Raw genomic sequence first — 23,749 nt, forward strand, 5'->3', positions numbered from 1 at the left:
TTGTCTCTAATTGGAGGCCATATTTAGTTGGGTTTGTTTTCACTTGTTTTTTGTGGGTGGTTCTTTTCTGTATAGCCTGGGAGCCTTATGGAACTGTTATTGTGGTTTGTTTATTTTGTTTAAGTGTTTCATTTAAATAAATTAAGAAGATGAGCACTTTACCCGCTGCGCCTTGGTCCAATCCTTACGACGCCCATGACATCTTATCTCTTACTTTTTTTTTGGGGGGGGGGTATTTTCTTAAAACTGCATTGATGGTTAAGGGCTTGTAAGTAAGCATTTCACTGTAAAGTCTACAGTCGTGGCCAAAGGTTTTGAGAATGACACAAATATTAATTTCCACAAAGTTTGCTGCTTCAGTGTCTTTAGATATTTTTGTCAGATGTTACTATGGAATACTGAAGTATAATTACAAGCATTTCATAAGTGTCAAAGGCTTTTATTGACAATGACATGAAGTTGATGCAAAGAGTCAATATTTGAAGTGTGCTGTCAATTAACTTCTGGGCCACATCCTGACTGAAGGCAGCCCATTCTTGCATAATCAATGCTTGGAGTTTGTCAGAATTTGTGGGTTTTTGTTTGTTATTAATAACAATTTGGTGGTGCTTATATTTGTCCTATTTCACACATGTTCAAGTGTGTTTTAATATGCATGTGTGAATGGAAATGTGTTTTTTGTATATCACAACTCTCCCTGATACACCTTCAGAGAGTGGTGTCACAGCCAGGGTCTGCTATTATCAACAGCAAGCCGGGAGCAATTAAGGTTAAGGGCCTTGCTCAAGGGCACGTCGACAGATTCTTCACCTTGTAGGCTTGTAGATTCGATCTCACAACCTTTCGGTTACTGGCCGAACACTCTAGCCCTTAGGCTACCTGACACCCATGTAAATGTTGGCTGTATGGTTCATGTAATATTCATCAATTTATTATCCAAAACCATACAAATCCTTATTTTTAGGCTAACAATATTTGCTTTTGCTGATGGGTTTAGGGAGGTGTTCCCCTTTTTGTCCAATTATGAATATCTGTTCTAATTTCTGGGCAATGTTCCTGTCACTTTGGGGCACCCTTTTTGGATCAAGAGCAACCCACGTAAAAAGTTCCATATTGCCTTTTTAATAATTGTTATTAGATGTGACCTAAGGAAGTGTTCGATCCGAACTAGGAATGTAAAATGAGGGACATAGGGACCCTGCAGGCCTATTGTTCCCCTTGCGTTGGGCTCTCCTTTGGGGTGCGTTCAGTTCGACTAAACGTGTGCTACGTTGCCGGACGGTTTGTACTGAACGACACGTTTCCCCAAAACGTTTTTCAGCGTTCTTGAACAGACTTTGACGTATGTTTGCTCCGTTTGGTGGGTGTGGCGGGTGTCACTCACTGAGGTATAATAAGGTGTGGTGGCATGAAGCAATGAGTGACGTATTTAAAGGGCAGCGGCCATGCTGGCGTTCATATATATCAGTTATGCTGACAGCGTTCCCCAACCCTGGCCTGAAACAACAACCCAACCCCTCCGCGTTTTTCAACTGGTCGTTTAGAACAGCCCCGTTTCCGTTAAATTGAACGATGCACAACGTTTTTTCATAATGAACGCGGCCCAGGTCTCTCTTCGATGACATTTATTTGGACTTTTTGCTCCAACAAGTATAGTCTTGAAGTCAGCATGGAAATGAATTCGTCAGCGCTTTGTGCTTTGGTTATTGTCCTGTTAGCATTTGATTTGAAAATAATCTCTGCTGCAGAAACTGGAGGCAATTCTACAGGTGAGTTGTTAAAATTACTTTGCATTATTTGTCACTATTTATCATGAAACAAAGTAAGGCAATTTGATTCGTTATTTTAAGTAGCCATTTGACATGTACGCCTACCTATGTGATGTGAGACACAAGTGACTAGCCTATATAGGCCTAATTGTGTTTAGGCTATTTTGCATATTTTGTGTTGTTTTACTTACTAAAAACACAAGCCAGCCATTATGATTTAAATGTGCTGGTTGAAACAATCCAGCCTTACACTTGGCCATTTTACGCATAGCCTACACTGAATGTGCAGGGTACCGAAAATGAACGAAAAAGCTTCTGTTTTTGTAATCCATTGCCGTAATGTTGCTAGAGTAGCCTACTTTGTAATTACAGCTTAATTAACTGGATTTGAGGTCGCCCAAGTTCACTCCAACGATTCCTCCTGCTCTCTCACAGTGCCAATCCTCCCAAAGGCAGGTCAGTGCCCGCGGCTTCTGAACGTGGTGCCATCACACAAGGGATGCTTTTGCGATGAGGACTGTCCTGGAGATGACAAATGCTGCGTATTTGACTGCGGCGCAGTGTGTGTCCCACCTGCCTTCAGTAAGAAGAACCTGACTGGCTTAAAACCTCATCAGGCCCAGCGATACCTAGCAAAAATCTGTTTTTTCACTACTTTTATTGATCTATATGTACAGCCTTCATATTTAGCCTCACAATTAAGTGTTTTACGATTTTCTTTTCAGTACAATGAAATTATTAGTAGAACTGTAATGAAAAAGAATTTGACAAATTAGTTGCCTTAGTGAGTATTATTGACTAATGTCAAAAACCAAAAATGAGGTCCACCAAACAATAACCTGATAAAACATTTTTTTTTACAGAAATGGTTTGCTTAGTAGGAAATGCATGTCCAACTAGTCAGTGACAACTGTGTGGACTTTAGAGTTTGTGACAGCAACAATGTGAGCTTATTACAGTATTATAGACATATGTTCGGGGGTGTCCTATGATCTTTTATGTAGAAGAACCTTTGCTTTCTATCGACTTTTGTGTGGCTTGTGAGCTTCGTAAAGCAAAACAGTGCGTGTTCGTGAGCGTCTCAGTTTTTTTTTATAGTGGGGTTCATAATAGTTTGTAGCTCAAACCGTTCGGAGTTTACAGACGTTTTTGTGAGAAGAACCGTTTTCAGGATCCGCCCTCGTCTCTCAAACACAGCCCCCGTTAATCGCACAGACTAATGGTTGGTATGGGACCATGTCTGTTCCTACAGCCCTTTGTTCCTTCAGTTCCCACAGCCCTATGTTCCCTCAGCTCTGTTTCCTCAGCCCTATGTTCCCTCAGCCCTATGTTCCTTCAGCCCTATGTTCCCTCAGCCCTATGTTTCCTCAGCCCTATGTTCCCTCAGCCCTATGTTCCTTCAGCCCTATGTTCCCTCAGCTCTGTTTCCTCAGCCCTATGTTCCCTCAGCCCTATGTTCCTTCAGCCCTATGTTCCCTCAGCCCTAAATTCCCTCAGTTCTTTCTATCTTCTAAACCAGGAGTCGGCAACACAAATGAGAGGAGTAACCTTTTTTCAAAATCTCTCAATATCTAGTATTTTTTGGAGGAGCAAGGAATGTACCTGTGTTTCAGATGAGGAGATGACATAGACAAAAACTTTATGTGAAAACAAATATTTTACATTGTGTATATTTTTCACATCCTTGATGTACACAGGTCTTTTGGTGAGTTGATCCAATGTTGCATGAATGAGTAAATAAGAACCACCAATTACAGATCAGATGCATGTGTTTGTACCTTGCATAGAACTTCTCCGATAAGGCATTACATGTTATTTTTACTTAAGTAGACGCAAAACAAATACGAATAATAATCTATCTTAGAAAATACAATTTGTCTGTAATATTGACAAAAGGTCAAGGTCACAGTGATTGCACATATTCAATAGGTCCCATATACCCTTAACTATTATTACTTAACTATTTGTGTAGATGCTGAAATAATCAGCATTTTTTTAAAACCTCATAACAATAAGCATTTGTGCCAGTTTTGATTGAAATTGTTTCAGTGATTACTGAGGGAACATAGGGCTGAGAGAACATAGGCTTGAGGGAAACATTGATGATGGGGACCAAATATCTAGTCACAAATATGACAGATTTTCAGAAAGTGGTTCATGTCTCTTTGTGGTAAGTTGGTTTCCCTGACACGTCTGCTCCGCAAATTGTGTTTCCAAAGCAAAGCCTGGAGTGTGCCCTCGCAGACGATGGGGCTCAGGGATGTGTGCCGAGTTCTGTTCCAATGACAGTAACTGCCCCAATGATGAAAAATGCTGCCACAATGGATGTGGGCATGAGTGCATTGCACCTTACACAGGTAGGATATGGTCCCAGAGTGACAGATACACCCATCTATTGCATTCATTACTGCTGCATTACTCTGGAAACAAGAAAGCTGGATCTTGTAATGTACATTTCATACACATAGATCAATATATTTCACATACACTCTCTTTAGAGCTGAGACACTCAATTAAGAACATTTCTAAGATCCATGCAGGCACATAGAGTCTATATATATGACCCTGAGCATTCCAGTTATAGAATAAGAAAGATTCCAAGTCATTGTAATTGTAAAACTTTAATGGGAATAGTCAGTGTAGGCTGTTGCTACCATAAATCTACAGTATGTTGCTACTTTATAACGGAACACCTTTTTTTCTGTTACCTTAGTGAAACCTGGTCGCTGTGCCCTGCCTAAGGGGACCCCCATGTGTGCTGAGTACTGTTACCATGACGGCCAGTGCCCCGAGGAACAGAAGTGTTGCCGGACAACTTGCGGCCACGCCTGCAGTGAGCCATGCTCATAGGACAGCAAGGTTTGGGTCTGGAGAGGAGTCACAACACTCATAGACTCCTCACATCATTTCAATAAAAAAAGAAGAGTTCTCTTTCTTCAAGAAGAGGAATGCTTGTTGTTTTTTTGGGGGGGTTGGGTGTACTTGTTTGTATTCCGATCAATAAAGCGATCTGTGCAGCCTTTATATACATTCCAGTACATGTATTACCTTGTTGGTGGAAATTTAGTTTCCAGGGTGCCTTTTTATGCCGGCGCTGAGCTACAACGACAAATGATGGAACACACCAAGAATGGAAATTGCTCAAGTATGTACACGTCTGTCTGTCCACCAGATTCAGTGCTTATTCTTCTATTTGGTCAGTGATTTGTCTGGAGTGCTCAGGTTTCTAGTGTTACTACACCTCCCCCAACTCTGCACAAAGTTTCTGTGTTCCCTGCCAATGTATACCCACTTCCCTGTCTAAATGGACTGAGTTTAGCAGAGCTATTAAACCGGACATGACCCTCATTAGCCCTGTTTATACCTGGTTCTAACATGCATCCTTTGTCCTGATCCTGCCCACCGCCTGAGGTAGTCAGGCACGCTTTTGTAGACGGATCTGGACAGTGAAACCATTCAAATCATCATTATCCTGCCCTCTATCATTTACAGGCGACACAATAGACTTGTGGCATCAATATGTACATTTAAATAAACATTGTTTTGAAAGAATATCAGTCAATTAATTTGCATACAGGGATAGACCAGGAATTCTGGTCACAATATGTACACATTGGACAGATAGGAGACACATTTTAATACCACGTGTAGACAGATGTCTGAAAATGTGGGCACAATCTGAATGTGGACAAGATCAGGACACAGCACGCCTGTTAGCGGCAGGTATAAACAAGGCTTTTTATTTGGAATGCTGAGGGCTTTTTTCCCCCCACTCTAGAGTGCCAAACACGTGCGAGAGGAAATTGCTGACTTGCAAAGAAAGAGACCTCTGTGTGTCTGTGTTCTGTTGGAACTTGGCAGGAGTGAGGCCAAACTTGTTATTAGAGAAAAGAATAATCCGCTCCCTCCCCTTCACATACACACTTCCACAGCTGAGGCAAGTGAGATGGGATACAGAAAGTGAACTGGTCCTGGGTTGTATTAAAATAGACTAGGGAAAGTGTCTGCTCCATTGTATCTGATAAAGTAGACCATGATATCTGTTCATGATACATTTCTATCTGAATGTTCTGTAATGGCGGCAGGTAGCCTAGTGGTTAGAGCGTTGGACTAATAACCAAAAGGTTGCAAGATTGCATACGCGAGCTGACATGGTACAAATCTGTTGTTCTGCCCCTGAACAAGGCAGTTAACCCACTTTTCCTAGGCAGTCATTGAAAATAAGAATTTGTTCTTAACTGACTTGCCTAGTTAAATAAAGGTAAAATACATTTTGAAAATTACATCTGCCTGAATAGGTCCATACTGTATGGCTCATCGTAGAATTACATCAGCTGTTATGACTGCTTATGACATGTTATGTCGTGAAGACTCCTAAACTGGATTACGGTACAGTTGATCCAATCCATGCTCAGCAGCCAAGTGTTCCTCCAGGAGTTCTCTATCAGTCCAAAAGTACTGTTTTGGACTGGGATGAGAGAGTCCACATCATTCTTCAAGTGTGCAATCATTTTTTATATGTTCTGATCTATGTTCTCCACAAGCCTCCATGTATTTCTTTTTATAAAGCTGTAGGACTTAAAAAAAATTATAAAATGTTTGGACAGTTGCCAATTTTATTAAAAAGACAAATAGCCCAGGTTACCCCATATCTTCAAACATTCTCATGCTGTTCAGTAAAATGTGAAGCATCAACAGCAGTATTAGTACACAAAAAATGAGCAGTCTTAAAAAGTAAAATGTATTAAGGGTCTATTTTTCTTGGTAAATCAGTTCTTAAATAATGCATGGCAAACTTCTTAAAGTTGAGTATCTGTGCTAGAAAGGCTTACCAAAGTTACCGCCATTTTGATAACACTAAAACATCAATAAGAAACAGACAATGGATGGCTAAGAGAAATCTGGTCAAATCAATGGCCGTTTCTTGTAGAGATGGTTGGGTTTTCTTCAAGTGCAACCATGTTGACTGGTTCTGTGAGCAATTAACAAAACGTTTATAGAAATCCAACTAACTGGTTATGAAAGTTCTGTAAGTCAGTGCACTTAACTTTTCAACATCAACTTAAAGTACAAATATTATTTCTGTTTAGATTGAAGAGATGCATCAGATCTTTTTAGAACAATGGCTTCACAAACAGTGCAATTACTTTTTCCAGTTACAGATATAGAGCTTGCTGTGATCTGCTGTCACGTCTGGCAGCCAACTCTCCCCACTGAAACCTGCAGCAAACACTTTGGTTCCTTCGTTACAAACATTAAAAAGGCCTTATTCTCTGTTCAACTACACCAACAGTAGTAGTGCACTGAAGAAACTAGAAAATGCCTTAAACGTCCATTGAATCCATGGCACTTCAAAGTCTCATGTTTAACTTCTTTGTTCTCCACAAAACAGAACTGAGAATTTAGTTTTTTATTGCAGAAGCTTCCAATGTTTAAAGTAGCATCTCCCTGAAACTTACCTTCACGTTTCCCAAGTGGTGTAATCACTAACCTCATTGCCCCACCGCAAAAATGTGCTAGATAATGTTGTTAGCTTTAGCATGATAGCATTCTGGCCCATCACAGCAGTGGCACACCCCTGAGCCTGCGGATGATGTTGGCTAGCCGTTTGGCCAGGCCCGGGCTGGGCTCCTCCACCTGGAAGGTGCGGGTCAGGAGGTTGTAGAGGGAGCCGTAACCCACGGCCACCACGGTGCAAGTGAGGCAGATGACGTTGTAGGGCATGCTGAAATCAGGGGTGGGCAGGTTCACCAGCAGAGGCTCCGTGTAGTGGTATCTCAAATTTAGCCAAGGCCCCATCTTCAGTCAGAATCAAAAGTCAAGACAAATATTTAAAATAATTTCATACCTGCTGGGCTTGATTGAGCTTGCTTGGGACAATGGAACCAATAGTGGAAAAACTGCAAATTGCTAAAGGAATTTGAAAGATTCCTAATTGTATTTGAACCCAGTTCTGAAGCACAAATCTAAAAGCTATGACAGCAATTATAGGCAAACAACACTTCAAAGTTATGACAATGGGTACATTAAGTGTCTAAGTTTCCATTACAATTGGCATTTCTTTAGACAAAAACAGAACTTGACCTGTAGCATAGACAAATGCATATCTTCTGTTTCTGTAGACTGTTGACTTCAATAAAGTCAAAGTTATACCCGAGGTAGAAGCCGTGGTTGGGGTCGGGGGTGTACTCCGTCCAGTTCAGGAGTGCCCTCTCAAACTGCACGGTGACCTCGGTCACAGAGTTAGGAGGCAGCGGGACCAACATCTCCAGCAGGTGGGGCTAAAGGCAGTCTTTGGATGGCTGGTAGTGGATGTAAAGAAGAAGAGAGGAAACGTGTATTTATTTGCACATCCAGGAAAGACAAGCAAGTAAGTAAGAATATACGCAAAATATCATGAAGGTGATCCTAATGTTAAGTTGCACCCCCCAGAACAGCCTGAATTCGTCAGGGCATGAACTCTACAAGGTGTCGAAAGCGTTTCACAGGGATGCTTCCCACAGTTGTGTCAAGTTGGCTGGATGTCCTTTGGGTGGTGGACCATTCTTGATACACACGGGAAACTGTTGAGCGTGAAAATCCCAGCAGAGTTGCAGTTCTTGACACAAACCGGTGCGCCTGGCACCTACTACCATACCCTGTTCAAAGGCACTTAAATGTTTTTGTCTTGCCCATGTCTCAATTGTCTCAAGGCTTAAAAATAAAGACATTACACAGAGAAGATACATTTAAAAACATTAACATGTAGTGTGCGTATCTATTAGTTACACATTTATGATACTGAAGCATGTTCTACCAATTTGGGCAGATAACTCTTGAGGGAAATGTCTATCAACAGGTAGCTGACATCCATATCAACACTCGGCCCTACTTCTTCAAAGTGCACAAATCTAAAAGTTAGTTGATCAAAAAGGAACCTGGGTCATGTTCAGTAAGGGACCCAACAGAAAATGTTTTGCAACGGAAAACCATCGTTTCATATTAGACAAGGCCAGGTAGTCCCTCCCTGTTTTAGTCCTATTTCTTCGGTTTGGTGCCTAATGAACAAGACCCAGGCATAGGTGAAACAGTGTCAGCAGGTGAGCAGCAGCAGTACTCACTGGGTTTGTTGTCGCGACCCTCGCTGGTGACAGTGAGCGTATTAATTTAGAGGTGCAGGTAACAGGGCACGGTGTCCAGCAGGAGCACAGGGAAGGACCGGTATGGGTGGTGATTGTACACCACGGTACGGATCTCCTCCGTCTGCAGCCCGTAGCCCGCCACGTAGCGCTCTCCATGAAGTAGTGGGCGCAGCATGTCTCCTGGTGGGAGGAAAGGAGGGAGCGTACATATGGTCAATAATAGAAATAGAATTACTAAAATAGAAATTATATTTCTATATGGTCATTTCTATACAGACACCCTACATGAAAATGAATTAATATCAGAAAAGCTTCCCTTTTCTGTAATGTACATTACATGATCATACTTCGTAGTAACTGCAAATTATACTATTACCAACAACATTGTATTAACATGCTGTTTCTTAGTACCTTAGTAACGACATTGTAATTGGATTGAGCCGTTTAAAAAAAAAAAAAGAATACACAAGAGGAATAGGGACTGTTTCTTATTCCACTTGTGTACGGGAAGTGAACATCTTTTCTGGAATGAAACGCAGCCCACATACAGAGTCGTGTCCTTGCCCTGTGTCACTCACTCACCACTCTCGGCTGCTCTCCAGCGCAGCAGCATGTTGAGGGAGCGCGTCTGTCCGAACGTTGCCTGGTTGGTGAGGTCGTAGACCGAGTAGGTTCTCCGATCCCCCAGCACCACAGCCTGGCTCAACAGGGGAGTGGCTGTGCTCAACTCAAACAGCTCCCCCTTTAAAGGGGAAAAACAACAATCTATTCCTGCACAACTACCATAGGATTGATAGAGATAAATAGGTTTATTTCCACAAATACATGTACCACAATGGCGCTCATTGGCAGTTTACAATAAAGAAAACTGAATTGCAGACCAGCTTACAGAAGAACATGAACATGATTAAAATAGAAACTCATTCATATTTTAATTTGAACAACTACCCCATCTAGGTTCTGCTTAAAAGCCTAACTAATGATGGTATTGGCCTGTCTTTGTAGTGTTCCGTGTTACATATGATCTGCCGTAGTTGCAGCCCTGACGTGAACCTCACTCTGGATCTCTGATCCCTTGTAGGTGACAACCAGCTGGAGAATTTGTTTGAACCCTACAGCTTGAGAGCAAGTCCCCATTGCACTACTCCATACAGGTAGTGTTGACTGGTGTTTTAGTATAAACAAAACACGCAGGCGCACACACACACATGATGCTCAGCCAACTACTTTCACGATGCACCATTGTAGCAGGTATGTTAGTGATTGGACTAAAGCTTGGCATGCACAAAGAGGTCAGTCTGAGAAAGGCTCATTTCAGTAGGAAGACCATGGAGTGTTGATAGTGGTTTGAATTTCGGTACGTATTATTGGTGCTGACTGCTGACATTTCTTCTTACTTCAAAATAATTTGCTTTTGAAACTCAAATTGATGCTGAAGCTCTGTTCCTTGACTGTATGAAGTAACTAAGTCATACTGAGTAAGAGCATCTGCTAACTAAATAGAATTTGGATTAATATAAAGTTTGAGGTAATGTAAAGTTGTGTAAAGTATGCGGTCATGTAATGTTAGTCACGTAAAGTTTCTTACCTGAGGGTTGTCTGTGACGTCCACGTACACTTTACTGGAGGAGGCCAGGGGGCAGGCTTCAGTCAGGGTAGGAGAGAACATCTTGAACAGGGACCACTCTGTGGAAACACCCAGTAACCCAACACATCATGTTCATGTCCTCCATTTTGGATGTTTCTAAATGCAGTGACCTGTCTTTTTCATGGAGCTTAGAAGGGCAATGTCTGTACACCACAGTAGAAAGAAATTACTTTTCCATTAAAAGTTATGTTCATTATCTCCTTCATTTTATTGTTTTACTGTAAAGTGTTGCAATTTGAAATTCACTTAAAATAAAGGTAATTTGAAAAATGTGCCATTTTCGCTTTGCAAAATATAGCTAGCATGCAAATGCACCTACATGAAGCAGTGTCAGAGCGGAAGATACTGTACATCTTGGCAATACCAGCATGTTTTAGCAATAGTGTGGTGATACTACACTGAACAAAAATAAACGCAACATTTTTACTGAGTTACAGTTCATATAAGGAAATCAGTCAATTGAAATAAATGCATTAGGCCCTAATCTATGCGTTTCACTTGACTGGGAATACAGATATGCATCTGTTGGTCACAGACACACAACAACAACAAAAAAGTAGGGGTGTGGATCAGAAAACCAGTCTGTATCTGGTGTGACCACCATTTGCCTCATGCAGCACGACATCTCCTTCGCATAGAGTGGATTGTGGTCTGTGGAATGTTGTCCCACTCCTCTTCAATGGCTGTGCGAAGTTGCTGGATATTGGCGGGAACTGGAACACCCTGTCATACACGTCAATCCAGAGCATCCCACACTTGCTCAAATGGGTGACATGTCTGGTGAGTATGCAGGCCATGGAAGAACAGACATTTTCAGCTTCCGGGAATTGTGCATAGATCCTTGCGACATGGGGCGATGCATTATCATACTGAAACATGAGATCGCGTCACGGTATCTCTGTGCATTCAAATTGCCATCGATAAAATGCAATTGTCTTCGTTGTCCGTAGCTTATGCCTGCCCATACCATAACCCCCCCACCACCACAGGGCACTTTGTTCACAACGTTGACATCTGCAAATCTCTCGCCCACACAACGCGGTACACGCCGTCTGCCATTTGAAACTGGGATTCATCCGTAAAGAGTAGACATCTCTACCGTGTCAGTCTCCATCGAAGGTGAGCATTTGCCCACTGAAGTCGGTTACGACGCCAAACTGCAGTCAGCTCAAGACCCTGTTGAGGACAATGAGCATGCAGATGAGCTTCCCTGAGACGGTTCCTGACAGTTTGTGCAGAAATCCTTCGCTTGTGCAAACCCAGTTTCATCAGCTCTCCGGGTGGTTGGTCTCAGACGATCCAGCAGGTGAAGAAGCCAGATGTGGAGTTCCTGGGCTGGAGTGATTACATGTGGTCACGTAAAGTTTCTGCAGTTTCTGCAGTTGTGAGGCATAATGCCAAATTCTCTAAATCAACTTTGGAGGCGGCTTATGGTAAAGAAATTAACATTCAGTTCTCTGGCAACAGCTCTGGTGGACATTCCTGCAATCAGCATGCCAATTGCACACTCCCTCAAAACATCTGTGGCATTGTCTTGTGTGACAAAACTGCCCATTTTAGAGTGGCCTTTTATTGTCCCCAGCGCAAGGTGCACCTGTGCAATGATCATGCTGTTTAGTCAGGTTCTTGATATGCCACACCTGTCAGGTGGCTGGATTATCTTGGCAAAGAATAAATGCTCACTAACAGTGATGTAAACAAATTTGTGCACAACATTTTAGAGAAAAAAAATGTCCGGGATCTTTTATTTCAGCTCATGAAACCAACCTGTTGCGTTTATATTTTTTGTTATACCCTTTTCACACTATCAAGGTCGACCTAAACTGTACTGGCTCAGATATTTTCCATTCACGCTGTCCACGTTTCCAGCAACTATATGGTGGAGGCATAACCAGGCCAGCGCAGTACAGCTTGGCTCAGCTCAGTATTGTGAAAGGGGTATAATACTGAATGAGGAGAGGCCTCTCTCACCTCGTTTGCCCTGGCCAGAGGAGTGCAGGTCAAACACCACGTTCAGTGTCTGTCTCAGCTCCCACACTGTGGACTTGCACTGCCAGTCCTGAAACAACAGTTGCCGAGTGTCATATAAAGGCTGGGACTGAACAGTGACAGGTTTTCAAACGGGATTACAAGTAGGATGGAAGGTGAAATCAGTGGCTTGGTATTTTCTACAGGATTACTTTAAAAAGCCAACACAAAAAAAATGTATGGTTATTTTTCTTTGATATGGCTGACCACATGATAAAAGGTAATAGTATTCCTCATACCTATGTAGCTATAATATACAGTTGAAGTCAGAAGTTTACATACACTTTAGCCAAATACATTTAAACTCAGCTTTGGTGTGGCCATCACAAAGCCCTGACCTCAATCCTATAGAACATTTGTGGGCAGAACTGAAAAAGCGTGTGCGAACAAGGAGGCCTACAAACCTGACTCGGTTACACCAGCTCTGTCAGGAGGAATGGGCCAAAATTCACCCAACTTATTGTGGGAAGCTTGTGGAAGGCTACCTGAAATATTCGACCAAAGTTAAACAATTTAAAGGCAATGCTTACAAATACTAATTGAGTGTATGTAAACTTCTGACCCACTGGGATTGTGATGAAAGAAATAAAAGCAGAAATAAATCATTGGGTCAACTATTATTCTGACAATCCACATTTTTTAAATAAAGTGGTGATCCTAACTGACCTAAGACAGGGCATTTTTACGAGGATTAAATGTCAGGAATTGTGAAAAACTGTGTTTAAATGTATTTGGCTAAGGTGTATGTTAACTTCCGACTTCAACTGTATGTGCGTTACAAGGAGGCTATTATTTATCTAGAGTGTAGTGAAACGCACATTATTGAAGGAAAGTTTTAAATGAAGTCACACTGCCAGATGAGGTTTACGGTAATTTTTGCACTTTGCCCAATTCTTTTGCACTATGAAAATGTCACCCATAGTATAGTAATACATATATCTGCAGACTGTATATACATACACCTCACCTGACAGACAGGTCTGATGTGTAGAGCCTGGGAGTGGAATCTGCTGTGGAAGAGTTTCTCAGAGTTCATTAGGACTGCCAGGCAACATGAAGAACATGGTTAATCACCACACACGCATGCACGTACACACACACACATGCACGTACACACACACATGCACGTACACACACACATGCACGTACACACACACAGACTTGAAGTCCATTCCAATAAAAGAACAACACTTCATGCTAATGGTTTTAAAATAATCACCTAACCACAAATCAGGGTTTAGTAGGGCACACCGTAGCAAAATAAATGAAGAGAACGGGCATTTTAGTCCAGGTAGTCCTTCCCTCTTTCAGTCTGTTTTTTTCCCCTCCCCTGTTTAGTGCCTAATGAACATGAAGAAGGAAACCTCCGCACCCTTTTTCAGATTTAGTATACTACAATACTACGCTTTTGGTAAATGTGACATTCATAAGACCATCCAACATAAGACGGACTGGTACCTTGGAGCCGCAGGGAAGGAGTTTCTTCCACGGCGTCAGATTCTCAGTACAAACGATCTCCCGTGGCAACACAGCATAGCGGAGAAAGCGCTGGTCAGTTACTGTATAGCAGAGGACGTATACAGGACACACATACAGGTGCATGACACACAGGTCCACATCAACACATTTTGTCACATCACAACACAGAACCAGACATAACACTTAGTATTATGGAGAATCACACATCAACACAGTATTGTTTCACATTTTTAATAATACTGTACTATCTAATTCCGTAACTGCGTCATGATTCCTTTGAGTGCATTTTGCAAAGCATTGGTTGGCACGTGGTCTTATTCATTAAGGCAAACCATAGAAAAGTGTTTCTTATTGGATAATTACACATGATACCTCCCCATTTCAGATTGTTTTCTTCCATTTGATCCCTTACGAATACGAGCCTGCTCTCTGTTCAGAGGCAAGCTAGCTACTGTAGAGACTTGGGTGCGGAGTGTGAGGAGCCTTACCATTGCCCACGCCTAGAGGCTTGAAGGAGGCACTGGGCTGCACCGTCTTTGGTGGAGTCAATGAAATTCAGCGAGGCGCAGAAGATCCCCGAGAGGACGTTGGTCAGCTCCTTCCAGGCAACGTCCACACTACAAGACAAAGGACGAAACGATAGAATTCAATAGAATTTCAATGCTAATATATAGAGAAATGGCAGTGGGTAAAATGGCAGTATCTGCCACCAGGGACAAAAAGACATGGCTGTGAAATGTTGTGACACATTCTTAGTCAAAGACTCAATAGGCCAAATGATAGTGGTGCAGGCTGTCATTACAAAATGGGTGAGACTAGCGCCACACATATATATATATGGATATATTTGACTACTAACCATGATGACAGATATAAAGCTGCTATGTTATCTTCAACAGTAAGGAAAGTGAACATGTGTGGCTAAATATACAGTATATACACACTCACTCAGTGACAGCGTCCTGAAACCATACCCACAGTTCGGCACCAGGGGGCGACGGTAGGAAAGGCTGGCCCCACTGCATGGTCCTCCAGTAGCCCTGAGTGAAGGAGATGTGGAGCTCACGCACAGAGAACTTCGAAATCACCTGGCCCAGAGACTTCGGGAAGAGTTGGTAGTGGTAGACTGAAAATATACATTTTGGGGAAAAACAGTGAGTTGCATATAACACTAGTATGTTGACTTGGACATAGCTGTCATACAAATTAGGCATGGGGCCTATGTACTGATGACAGTGAATGCACAGCAAGTTAGTCTGATTAATCAGCTCGCAATAGACAATTAATTGGTATATACAGCCTGGAACTAATGCCTGCAAAATTGTATAAATATTCCTTACAAGCCAGAATGTTTAATAAAATTACATTTCAACTTATTGAAATTGTTTACCCAACTTTAGTTAGGTTCTCTCGTTAATAGCAATTGAAACAAGCATGCCATGACAATGGTATATTCTGTATCAGGGGAGGAGGGAGAACAATCCACACATTTTATTTTTAAATTGGAATAAAACATTTCAAAAATAAAAATCACACACACAAAAAAAAAAAGTGTTGATTGTTCTCCGTCCTACCCTGATTCAGAATATACCATTGTCACGGCATGCTTGTTTCAATAGCAATTAACGAGAGAACCTAACTAAAGTTGGGTAAACAATACTTTCCTGTGGATATTTTGTGTCAATTTTCGAGCAGCTGAAGGACAAATGGCACAGACGACCGGTAGAGTAAGTTTAAAAACTAAAATTTTATTCAACATTCTGGCTTGTAAGGAACATTTACACAATTTTACAGGCATTAGTTTGACTGTATATATCAATTAATTGTGTATTACAAGCCTGATTAGACAGACTAAGCAACAGTCAACATTGCCTGCCAGCACTAACACCTTGTTCAACTATTCAACTCATCAAGCCATTGATTGGTTGGTTGAATCAAATATGTTTAGTGCTGGGTTGGAACAAAAGCCTGCACTGAGGGTCTACACTACAGGACCTTGACTGAAGATGCACTGATGGCTAGTGTCCCAGTGTGGCTACTAGATAGATGACTAGAACATGATGTGATTGACCCAAATATAATTTCAAATCAAACTCTTTACCTTTACTTCCTCGCAAGAAGTCCGTATCCCACAAGGTTTGGAACTGGAAGCTGGCGTAAGTATCCCCAGAATGCAATGGTCTGATTACCAACTCTTCCTGAAACTGGTCTTTTGCGGGCGGTGGTGGAGGGACGTCTAGGGTTTTCTTGGTGTCAGAGACATGGTCAACTTTGTCGCTTGGAACATCTACTAGATTCGTTTCGAGGGAGTCCAGCCTCTCCTCTTCCGCGGCCTCTTGGATTTGTTTTTTTGCGGGAGGTGGTGGAGGGATGTCATAGGTTTGAACATGGTCACCTTCGTTGTCGCTTGGAGTATCTGTTAACGATAGATTCGTTTCGACCTCGGTAGCCTCCCATTATCTCTCCTCTTCCGCGGCATGGGTTTGGCCCTCGGCATCTTTCACCTGATTTGTTTCTTGAACGTCTACTGTAACAAACACGTATACTAATCCATAAAGAACGAACGCCAGCATATAAATATTGCACCTGTGCGCTGTCATTTTTCCCGACTGCTGAATGGCGGCGCCTACTTCCTTAACGGCGTGTCATGTTGACCAATAGGATAAAATAATTGAGTTTATTATGGACAATCATCACTGCGCAAAATATGCGCATAGTGACTGATCTAAACTTGCTTTGTTACCAGCAATATTTACATCGGATTCATTGTTTGATACATTTAACATATCATATGTTGATGTAACAGAATATAATAAATTCATGTATCTGTGTTTTTCATAGCTACACAGTCAAGCCGAGCAGGACGCTTTATATTGTGGCTTCTCAGGCCTTTAAACCAATAGCCTATTAGACTACTGATGGATATACTACATTTTCCCTTCATTTCTGTTATTACTCTCTCTACTTATGGACAATAGGCCTTGGCTACTGATTTCCTTTCAGCCAATAACACTAGGCCTATCCAGCTGTTTTTTCTTAAAGCTGCAGTATGCAACTTTTTGTGTGACCCAACCAAATTCACATAGAACCGTAGTTATAGATCTGTCATTCTCATTGAAAGCAAGTTTAAGAAGCAGAACGTATGTAAGTTATTTCTATGCTTCTCGCTTGCTAGTTTAGTTTTTGCGTCTTTTACTTTCGGTATGGTACACCAGCTTCAAACAGCTGAAAATACAATATTTTTGGTTAAGGAAAATATATTTCACAGCAGTTTAGATGTTACCATGTTTCTCTACACTCTAATTGCTTGTTGTGTCACAAACCGATATTAGGGAAATCTTATAATAATTGATGTTCTGCTCTATTCAACCTCATCACCATCCATGCTCATAGTATGTGGATATTAGGATAATTCTATTTTGGCCAAACCAGCTTCAGAAATCATAAATGCTTTGTTGACATTGATGTGGTGACAGAAAGTACTTTAATAAATTCAGATGTTGTATGTAGGCCTAAATGTGTGTTGCTGGCTACAATGGCTGCATTCACACAGGAAGCCCAATTTTGATATCTGTTTCTCACTAATTGGTCTTTTGGCCAATCAGAGCTGAACAAGATCTGATGTGATTGGTCAAAAGACCAATTAGTGGGGATTTTTTTTTTTAAGGGTCTGTCTGTATAAACCAGCATATAAACCTAGCCAATGTTGCGAGCAAAGCACTTGAATCCATCCAACTGATATTTACCACATTCCCACTTGGTTATGAACGCAGGAATATAGATGGGCACATCCGTATCACCGCTCCCACGTCCACACGCGCTCCAACATACAAGGAATTTCTGCTCAGCACCCATGGCCCCCCATTAGATGCTCAAAGCCGCTGTTGTCATAACGAATTATATCTGCACTACTGCTGTTTACTTCTGAAGTTGCCTGCCTCTGGTAGGGTTTTCAATATTTTATTCAGAATTCCTGTGCTCTATCCCTATGGCTACATCCGATGGAAATGGAATAGACGGCTGTCTTTTGCAACGAGGCAAATCTCAAAGTGACCCAAACCTACTCACCGAATCCGGCATCGATCTAGTGCACAACACAGGTAAGATAGGCCTACATATTTTATTGTCAGGATATTCTATAGGCTATGATATTGGCGTTTTATTATAAGTCTAATCGCTTTGGTATTGCTAAATGGGATATGAGGACCACATCGGAATAATAAGCACCCCATGCTTCCATTTGACAGCAAAACATTTCATAAAAGTGATTCTCTGAGAATTCAGAGAGAGAAATATCCTGACGCGTTTGCCATTTTCATCCAGTTCTATTTCAAATGAATGGATGCTCTCCCAAAATACGCTATTTGTGCGTAATATTTGGAGCCGTATGCGCGCATGGTTTTGCAGTAAATGTGCTGATTAGAAATTAACTGTAGGCTAGCCTATACTATACTGCAAAGACTATTTTACACAAACCCATAGTATTTAAATCATAATTGAATCATTGCTACATTTATTTATTGGCCTAATAAGATTGGACGCGAAGATGACAGCCTACAGTGAAGAAAGCGCATGTGGTGTGGTCAATCATTTTAGGCGAAATGTCTAGACGCTTTTTTTCGTCGCTAGGTTATATTTTGATTCGTTACATTGAGCGCACAGACACTCCCACTGTGCACAAATGTTAGTTCAACGTCTAGTTTTTATTTACATTTGGTTGAGTTGTCAACTAACGTGAAATCAACCAAACATGTGACCCAGTCATTGGATTTAGGTAAGAAGTTGGGTGAAAATTCCCTTATTGATGACTTTTTGCAAATCCGATCCGTTTTCCAAGTTGATTCAACCAACACATACATTCTGTTTGGTTGAAATGATGTCGGAACAAGGTTGATTAAAAAAAAAATATTACTACACTACATGACCAAAAGTATGTGGACACCTGCTCCTCTAACATCTCATTCCAAAATCATGTGCATTTAATATGGAGTTGGTCCCCCCTTGGCTGCTATAACAGCCTCCACTCTTCGGGGAAAGCTTTCCACTAGATGTTGGAACATTGCTGCAGGGACTTGCTTCCATTCAGCCACAAGCGCATTAGTGAGGTCGGGGCCTGATGTTGGGCCTGGCTCGCAGTCGGCGTTCCAATTCATCCCAAAGGTTTTTTTGATAGGGTTGAGGTCAGGGCTCTTTGCAGGCCAGTCAAGTTCTTCCACACCGATCTCAACAAACTATTTCTATATGGACCTCGCTTTGTGCACAGGGGCATTGTCATGCTGAAACAGGAAAGGGCCTTCCCCAAACTGTTGCCACAAAGTTGGAAGCACAGAATTGTCTAGAATGTCACGGTATGCTGTAGCGTTAAGATTTCCCTTCACTGGAACTAAGGGGCCTAGCCCGAACCATGAAGAACAGACCCAGACCATTATTCCTCTTCCACCAAACTTTACAGCTTGCACTATGCATTCGGGCAGGTAGCGTTCTCTTGGCATCCGCCAAACCCAGATTAGTCCGTCGGACTGCCAGATGGTGAAGCATGATTCATCACTCCAGAGAATGCGTTTCCACTGCTCCAGAGTCCAATGGCGGCGAGCTGTACACCACTCCAACCAACACTTGGCATTGTGCATGGTGATCTTAGGCTTGTGTGCAGTTGATCGGCCATTGAAACCCATTTCATGAAGCTCCCGACGAACAGGTTCTTGTGCTGACATTGCTTCCAGAGGCAGTTTGGAACTCAGTAGCGAGTGTTGCAACCGAAGACAGACAATTTTTATGCGCTACACACTTCAGCGCTCGGCGCTCCCGTTCTGTGAGCTTGTGTGGCTTACCACTTCGAGGCTGAGCCGTTGTTGCTCCTAGACGTTTCCACTTCACAATAACAGCACTTAGTTGACCGGAGCTGCTCTTGCAGGGGAGAAATTTGACGAACTGACCGAGCTCCTCAGTAAGGCCATTCTACTGCCAATGTTTGTCTATGGAGATTGCCTGTCTGTGTGCTCGATTTTATACATCTGTCAGCAATGGGTGTGGCTGAAATAGCCGAATCCACTAATTTGAAGGGGTGTCCACATACTTTTGTATACATAGTGTATGTATTATGATTATTTGAACAATTTCCTTAAGCATAACACTGGGTTTCGGATAGTAGCCTATATTGGACACTCATTCCATGGACCCTTGCCCATCCCAACTCAGCCATTGCGTTTGACAGCATCAATTGGTTCCCATGCTGAGCAGATCAAACAGTCCTATGATCAATGACCCTGCGTTCCACATGATGTATAGGATCAAAGACTTCCACATCTGTGCAGCCCTATAGAACATCGATTCACTGTGGCGTGGACCATGCAGGCGTGCACGGGGCACCTTGAGTAATCATTAGGCTATTCCCCTTTCAGTTAACATACCTCTCAGCTGTTTTCACCTATATGGCTGATTAATCACTTTCCTATCATAAACAGACATGCCCTCATTCCCTAGAATGTTTATCAACCAAGCGTTTTTATTCTCAAGTGCTTTTAGACAACGGCAACAGGCCTAATGGCATTTTGTTATGATGATGGGCCTATTTTTAACACAGTTGCATAAAATATTTCATTGGACAGTTTAGTGTTGGTGCCAGCCCGTGTCTGTTGAAGAAGACAGTATGTTTATGGCATATTTATGGATTGAGTGGGTTCTTCTTCAACATTTACTGGTCCCTTACACACACACACACACACACACACACACACACGCACCAGAAGCATGGTGGTCAAGTATGCATGATTCACAAAACCACTGAAGTCTATTCATATTTCAACCAGCTATCTGTTTCGATTATTATTATTTTTTTGCACTTTTACAACTGTCTCTACCATCTTCATTCATCAACCGTATACAGCAAATGTTTTATGAAACTGCTCCGCTTATGGCTAATCTAATTGTCACAAACCTGTAAGTGATAATGTAACAGTATGCCCTCTAGTTACACCTTAGTAAACAACATCACACATGAACAGGGATTGAAGCAGTGACTATGAGAACCTGGTCTTATACTTTAATGTGCCTACACATGTGACTTACGTCCATTCCCAGGGCACAGCTAATGGAGCATACTGTCAACACAGTTCATTCAAGAGAACAGTAGCAGTGTCTGGTGACCAAAAGTACACATGGTCCGTCCTCAGTTTATCGTCACTGTGTAAGCGTCGCAGAACTCTCGGCCCGCGGTCTCTGCCAAAGGATTACTAAGCCTTTTACGCAGTGGCCTTTGCAGCTGCAGAGACTGACACAGTATTCATCCACTTCGTTAACGCCATAGAGAGAAGACAAAACAAGAGGACAAAGACACCGCATTAGCTGTAGAGCGTTCAAGGCAATTTGACCCTTCATCCTTGCTGAGGCAATGCACTGTACCACTACATTTGCATTATTTTTAAGGGCTTTTTATTTTATTTTAAGCACAATGGGTGATATGAACGGGCTTAAACAAATACTTACAGCCTGAGATGTTGTTGCCAGGATGTTACTTTGAAGGGTTTTGCACCCAGTCTGAAGACATTTGGGAAAAACACTACAGGGTCTTAAATACGCCACTTAGAATGTATATGTAATACCACACATGGTTGACACGGTAATGGTTTCCTAAAGCCCCTACCGTTCAATCAGTTTGTTCAGGCACAAGTCCTTTACCCACTCCTGCTAATACTGAGTCACTAGCGCAAAGTCTCACTTACTGTAGTCTATTAGCAGCATCTGACCATTGAGGCAGCGAAGCATGGGATGCTTTGCACCCTAGGAGAATACTGTGTAGGGGGTAAGGATTAACAAAAGCTCAGGAGGCGCGTTCAGTGCTCCGGTCGAGAATGGATCCCTACCTACATCCCCTACACTGTAATTAAGTCCTAGTACACTCAGATCTGGAAGGACTTGATTGGTGTAAGGTGAAGCTCAAATCAAATAAAAGTTTATTTGTCATGTACACAGTTTACAGCAGGTTTAAAAGGTGCAGTGAAATGTTTGTAACAATTGCTTAACACTATGGGCTACTGTATGTTTAAGCTTAAACTCTATTGGACCAGTTTGGTTCACTACTGGAGCAGTAGGGAGAAATGAAAACCGCACAACTGAATAATTTAGGAAAGAATGCCGGCTTGTATTTTGTAAATAAAAATACACTGCTCAAAAAAATAAAGGGAACACTTAAACAACACAATGTAACTCCAAGTCAATCACACTTCTGTGAAATCAAACTGTCCACTTAGGAAGCAACACTGATTGACAATACATTTCACATGCTGTTGTGCAAGTGGAATAGACAACAGGTGGAAATTATAGGCAATTAGAAAAAAAGTATTAGAAAAAAGTATTTAATAAGATTATTTCATTCATTCAGATCTAGGATGTGTTATTTTAGTGTTCCCTTTATTTTTTGAGCAGTATACTTACAAAAAATGAATCACCTTTAGTAAATATTGAAATAGTGAAATTTGTACATTGAGCTCAAAATGAATGCAAAATACATCAGTAGTACAATCGACTTATATTGGCCAAATATTCTGCCTATAGTTTACTAGGGTGCACCCAACTCTATCTGAGGGTCTCTCAGATTTCAAAGTTCAGTAGCAATACAATAAACATGAATCCTCAGAAAAACACAACCCAATTCACAAATACTGACGTATAAACCACTATGACATGGAATCAGATGTGAGTGACTATGCCTGTCAATAAACACTAAGTTGCTTATAACAGTCCCACTGCAATGTATGATGCAATGATCTCTTTCAAGAAAAATCCTACAAAAATCCTATATCCTAAATTCAGTGTTCTCCAAGGAAAATAAATCTTTGCATGCAAACCTTATTGATGTCCTGGGTTCGGGCGGCTCGCCATCCTTGGTGGAACTGAATCCATACTCAAAAAACCTGACCTGTTTTACAAACAGGATCATATATATATATATATATATATATATTACATTCTCAAAAAAATAAAGGGAACACTTAAACAACACATCCTAGATCTGAATGAAAGAAATAATCTTATTAAATACTTTTTTTCTTTACATAGTTGAATGTGCTGACAACAAAATCACACACAAATAATCAATGGAAATCCAATTTATCAACCCATGGAGGTCTGGATTTGGAGTCACACTCAAAATTAAAGTGGAAAACCACACTACAGGCTGATCCAACTTTGACGTAATGTCCTTAAAACAAGTCAAAATGAGGCTCAGTAGTGTGTGTGTGGCCTCCACGTGCCTGTATGACCTCCCTACAACGCCTGGGCATGCTCCTGATGAGGTGGCGGATGGTCTCCTGAGGGATCTCCTCCAGGACCTGGACTAAAGCATCCGCCAACTCCTGGACAGTCTGTGGTGCAACGTGGCGTTGGTGGATGGAGCGAGACATGATGTCCCAGATGTGCTCAATTGGATTCAGGTCTGGGGAACGGACGGGCCAGTCCATAGCATCAATGCCTTCCTCTTGCAGGAACTGCTGACACACTCCAGCCACATGAGGTCTAGCATTGTCTTGCATTAGGAGGAACCCAGGGCCAACCGCACCAGCATATGGTCTCACAAGGGGTCTGAGGATCTCATCTCGGTACCTAATGGCAGTCAGGCTACCTCTGGCGAGCACATGGAGGGCTGTGCGGCCCCCCAAAGAAATACCACCACACACCATGACTGACCCATCGCCAAACCGGTCATG

The 23,749-nt window shown here is 41.9% G+C and overlaps 2 protein-coding genes and 1 pseudogene across 3 annotated transcripts in view; 2 read left to right on the top strand and 1 right to left on the bottom strand.

Annotated features, from left to right (window-relative positions):
• Positions 1-5,321, top strand: part of LOC106572146 (uncharacterized) — a 29,957-nt gene extending 24,636 nt beyond the window's left edge. The window contains exons 9-12 of the mRNA XM_045696099.1: positions 1,568-1,769; positions 2,205-2,351; positions 3,989-4,126; positions 4,483-5,321. Of these exons, the coding sequence (XP_045552055.1) occupies positions 1,568-1,769; positions 2,205-2,351; positions 3,989-4,126; positions 4,483-4,619 (624 nt within the window). The 3' untranslated portion in view covers positions 4,620-5,321. The remainder of the gene's footprint in view (positions 1-1,567; positions 1,770-2,204; positions 2,352-3,988; positions 4,127-4,482) is intronic.
• A 1,036-nt stretch (positions 5,322-6,357) lies between these two features.
• On the bottom strand, positions 6,358-16,501 carry LOC106572291 (GPI transamidase component PIG-T-like; annotated as a pseudogene).
• Positions 16,502-17,707: 1,206 nt separating this feature from the next.
• The window catches only part of LOC106572145 (phosphatase and actin regulator 3), a 57,804-nt gene continuing 51,762 nt past the window's right edge, over positions 17,708-23,749 (top strand). For both annotated transcript variants that reach the window (XM_014146036.2, XM_014146035.2), the window contains exon 1: positions 17,708-18,145. In XM_014146036.2, coding sequence (XP_014001511.2) covers positions 18,034-18,145 — 112 coding nt within the window. In that variant the 5' untranslated portion in view covers positions 17,708-18,033. The remainder of the gene's footprint in view (positions 18,146-23,749) is intronic.

Source organism: Salmo salar, chromosome ssa15, assembly GCF_905237065.1.
Source record: "Salmo salar chromosome ssa15, Ssal_v3.1, whole genome shotgun sequence".
NCBI lineage: Eukaryota > Metazoa > Chordata > Actinopteri > Salmoniformes > Salmonidae > Salmo > Salmo salar.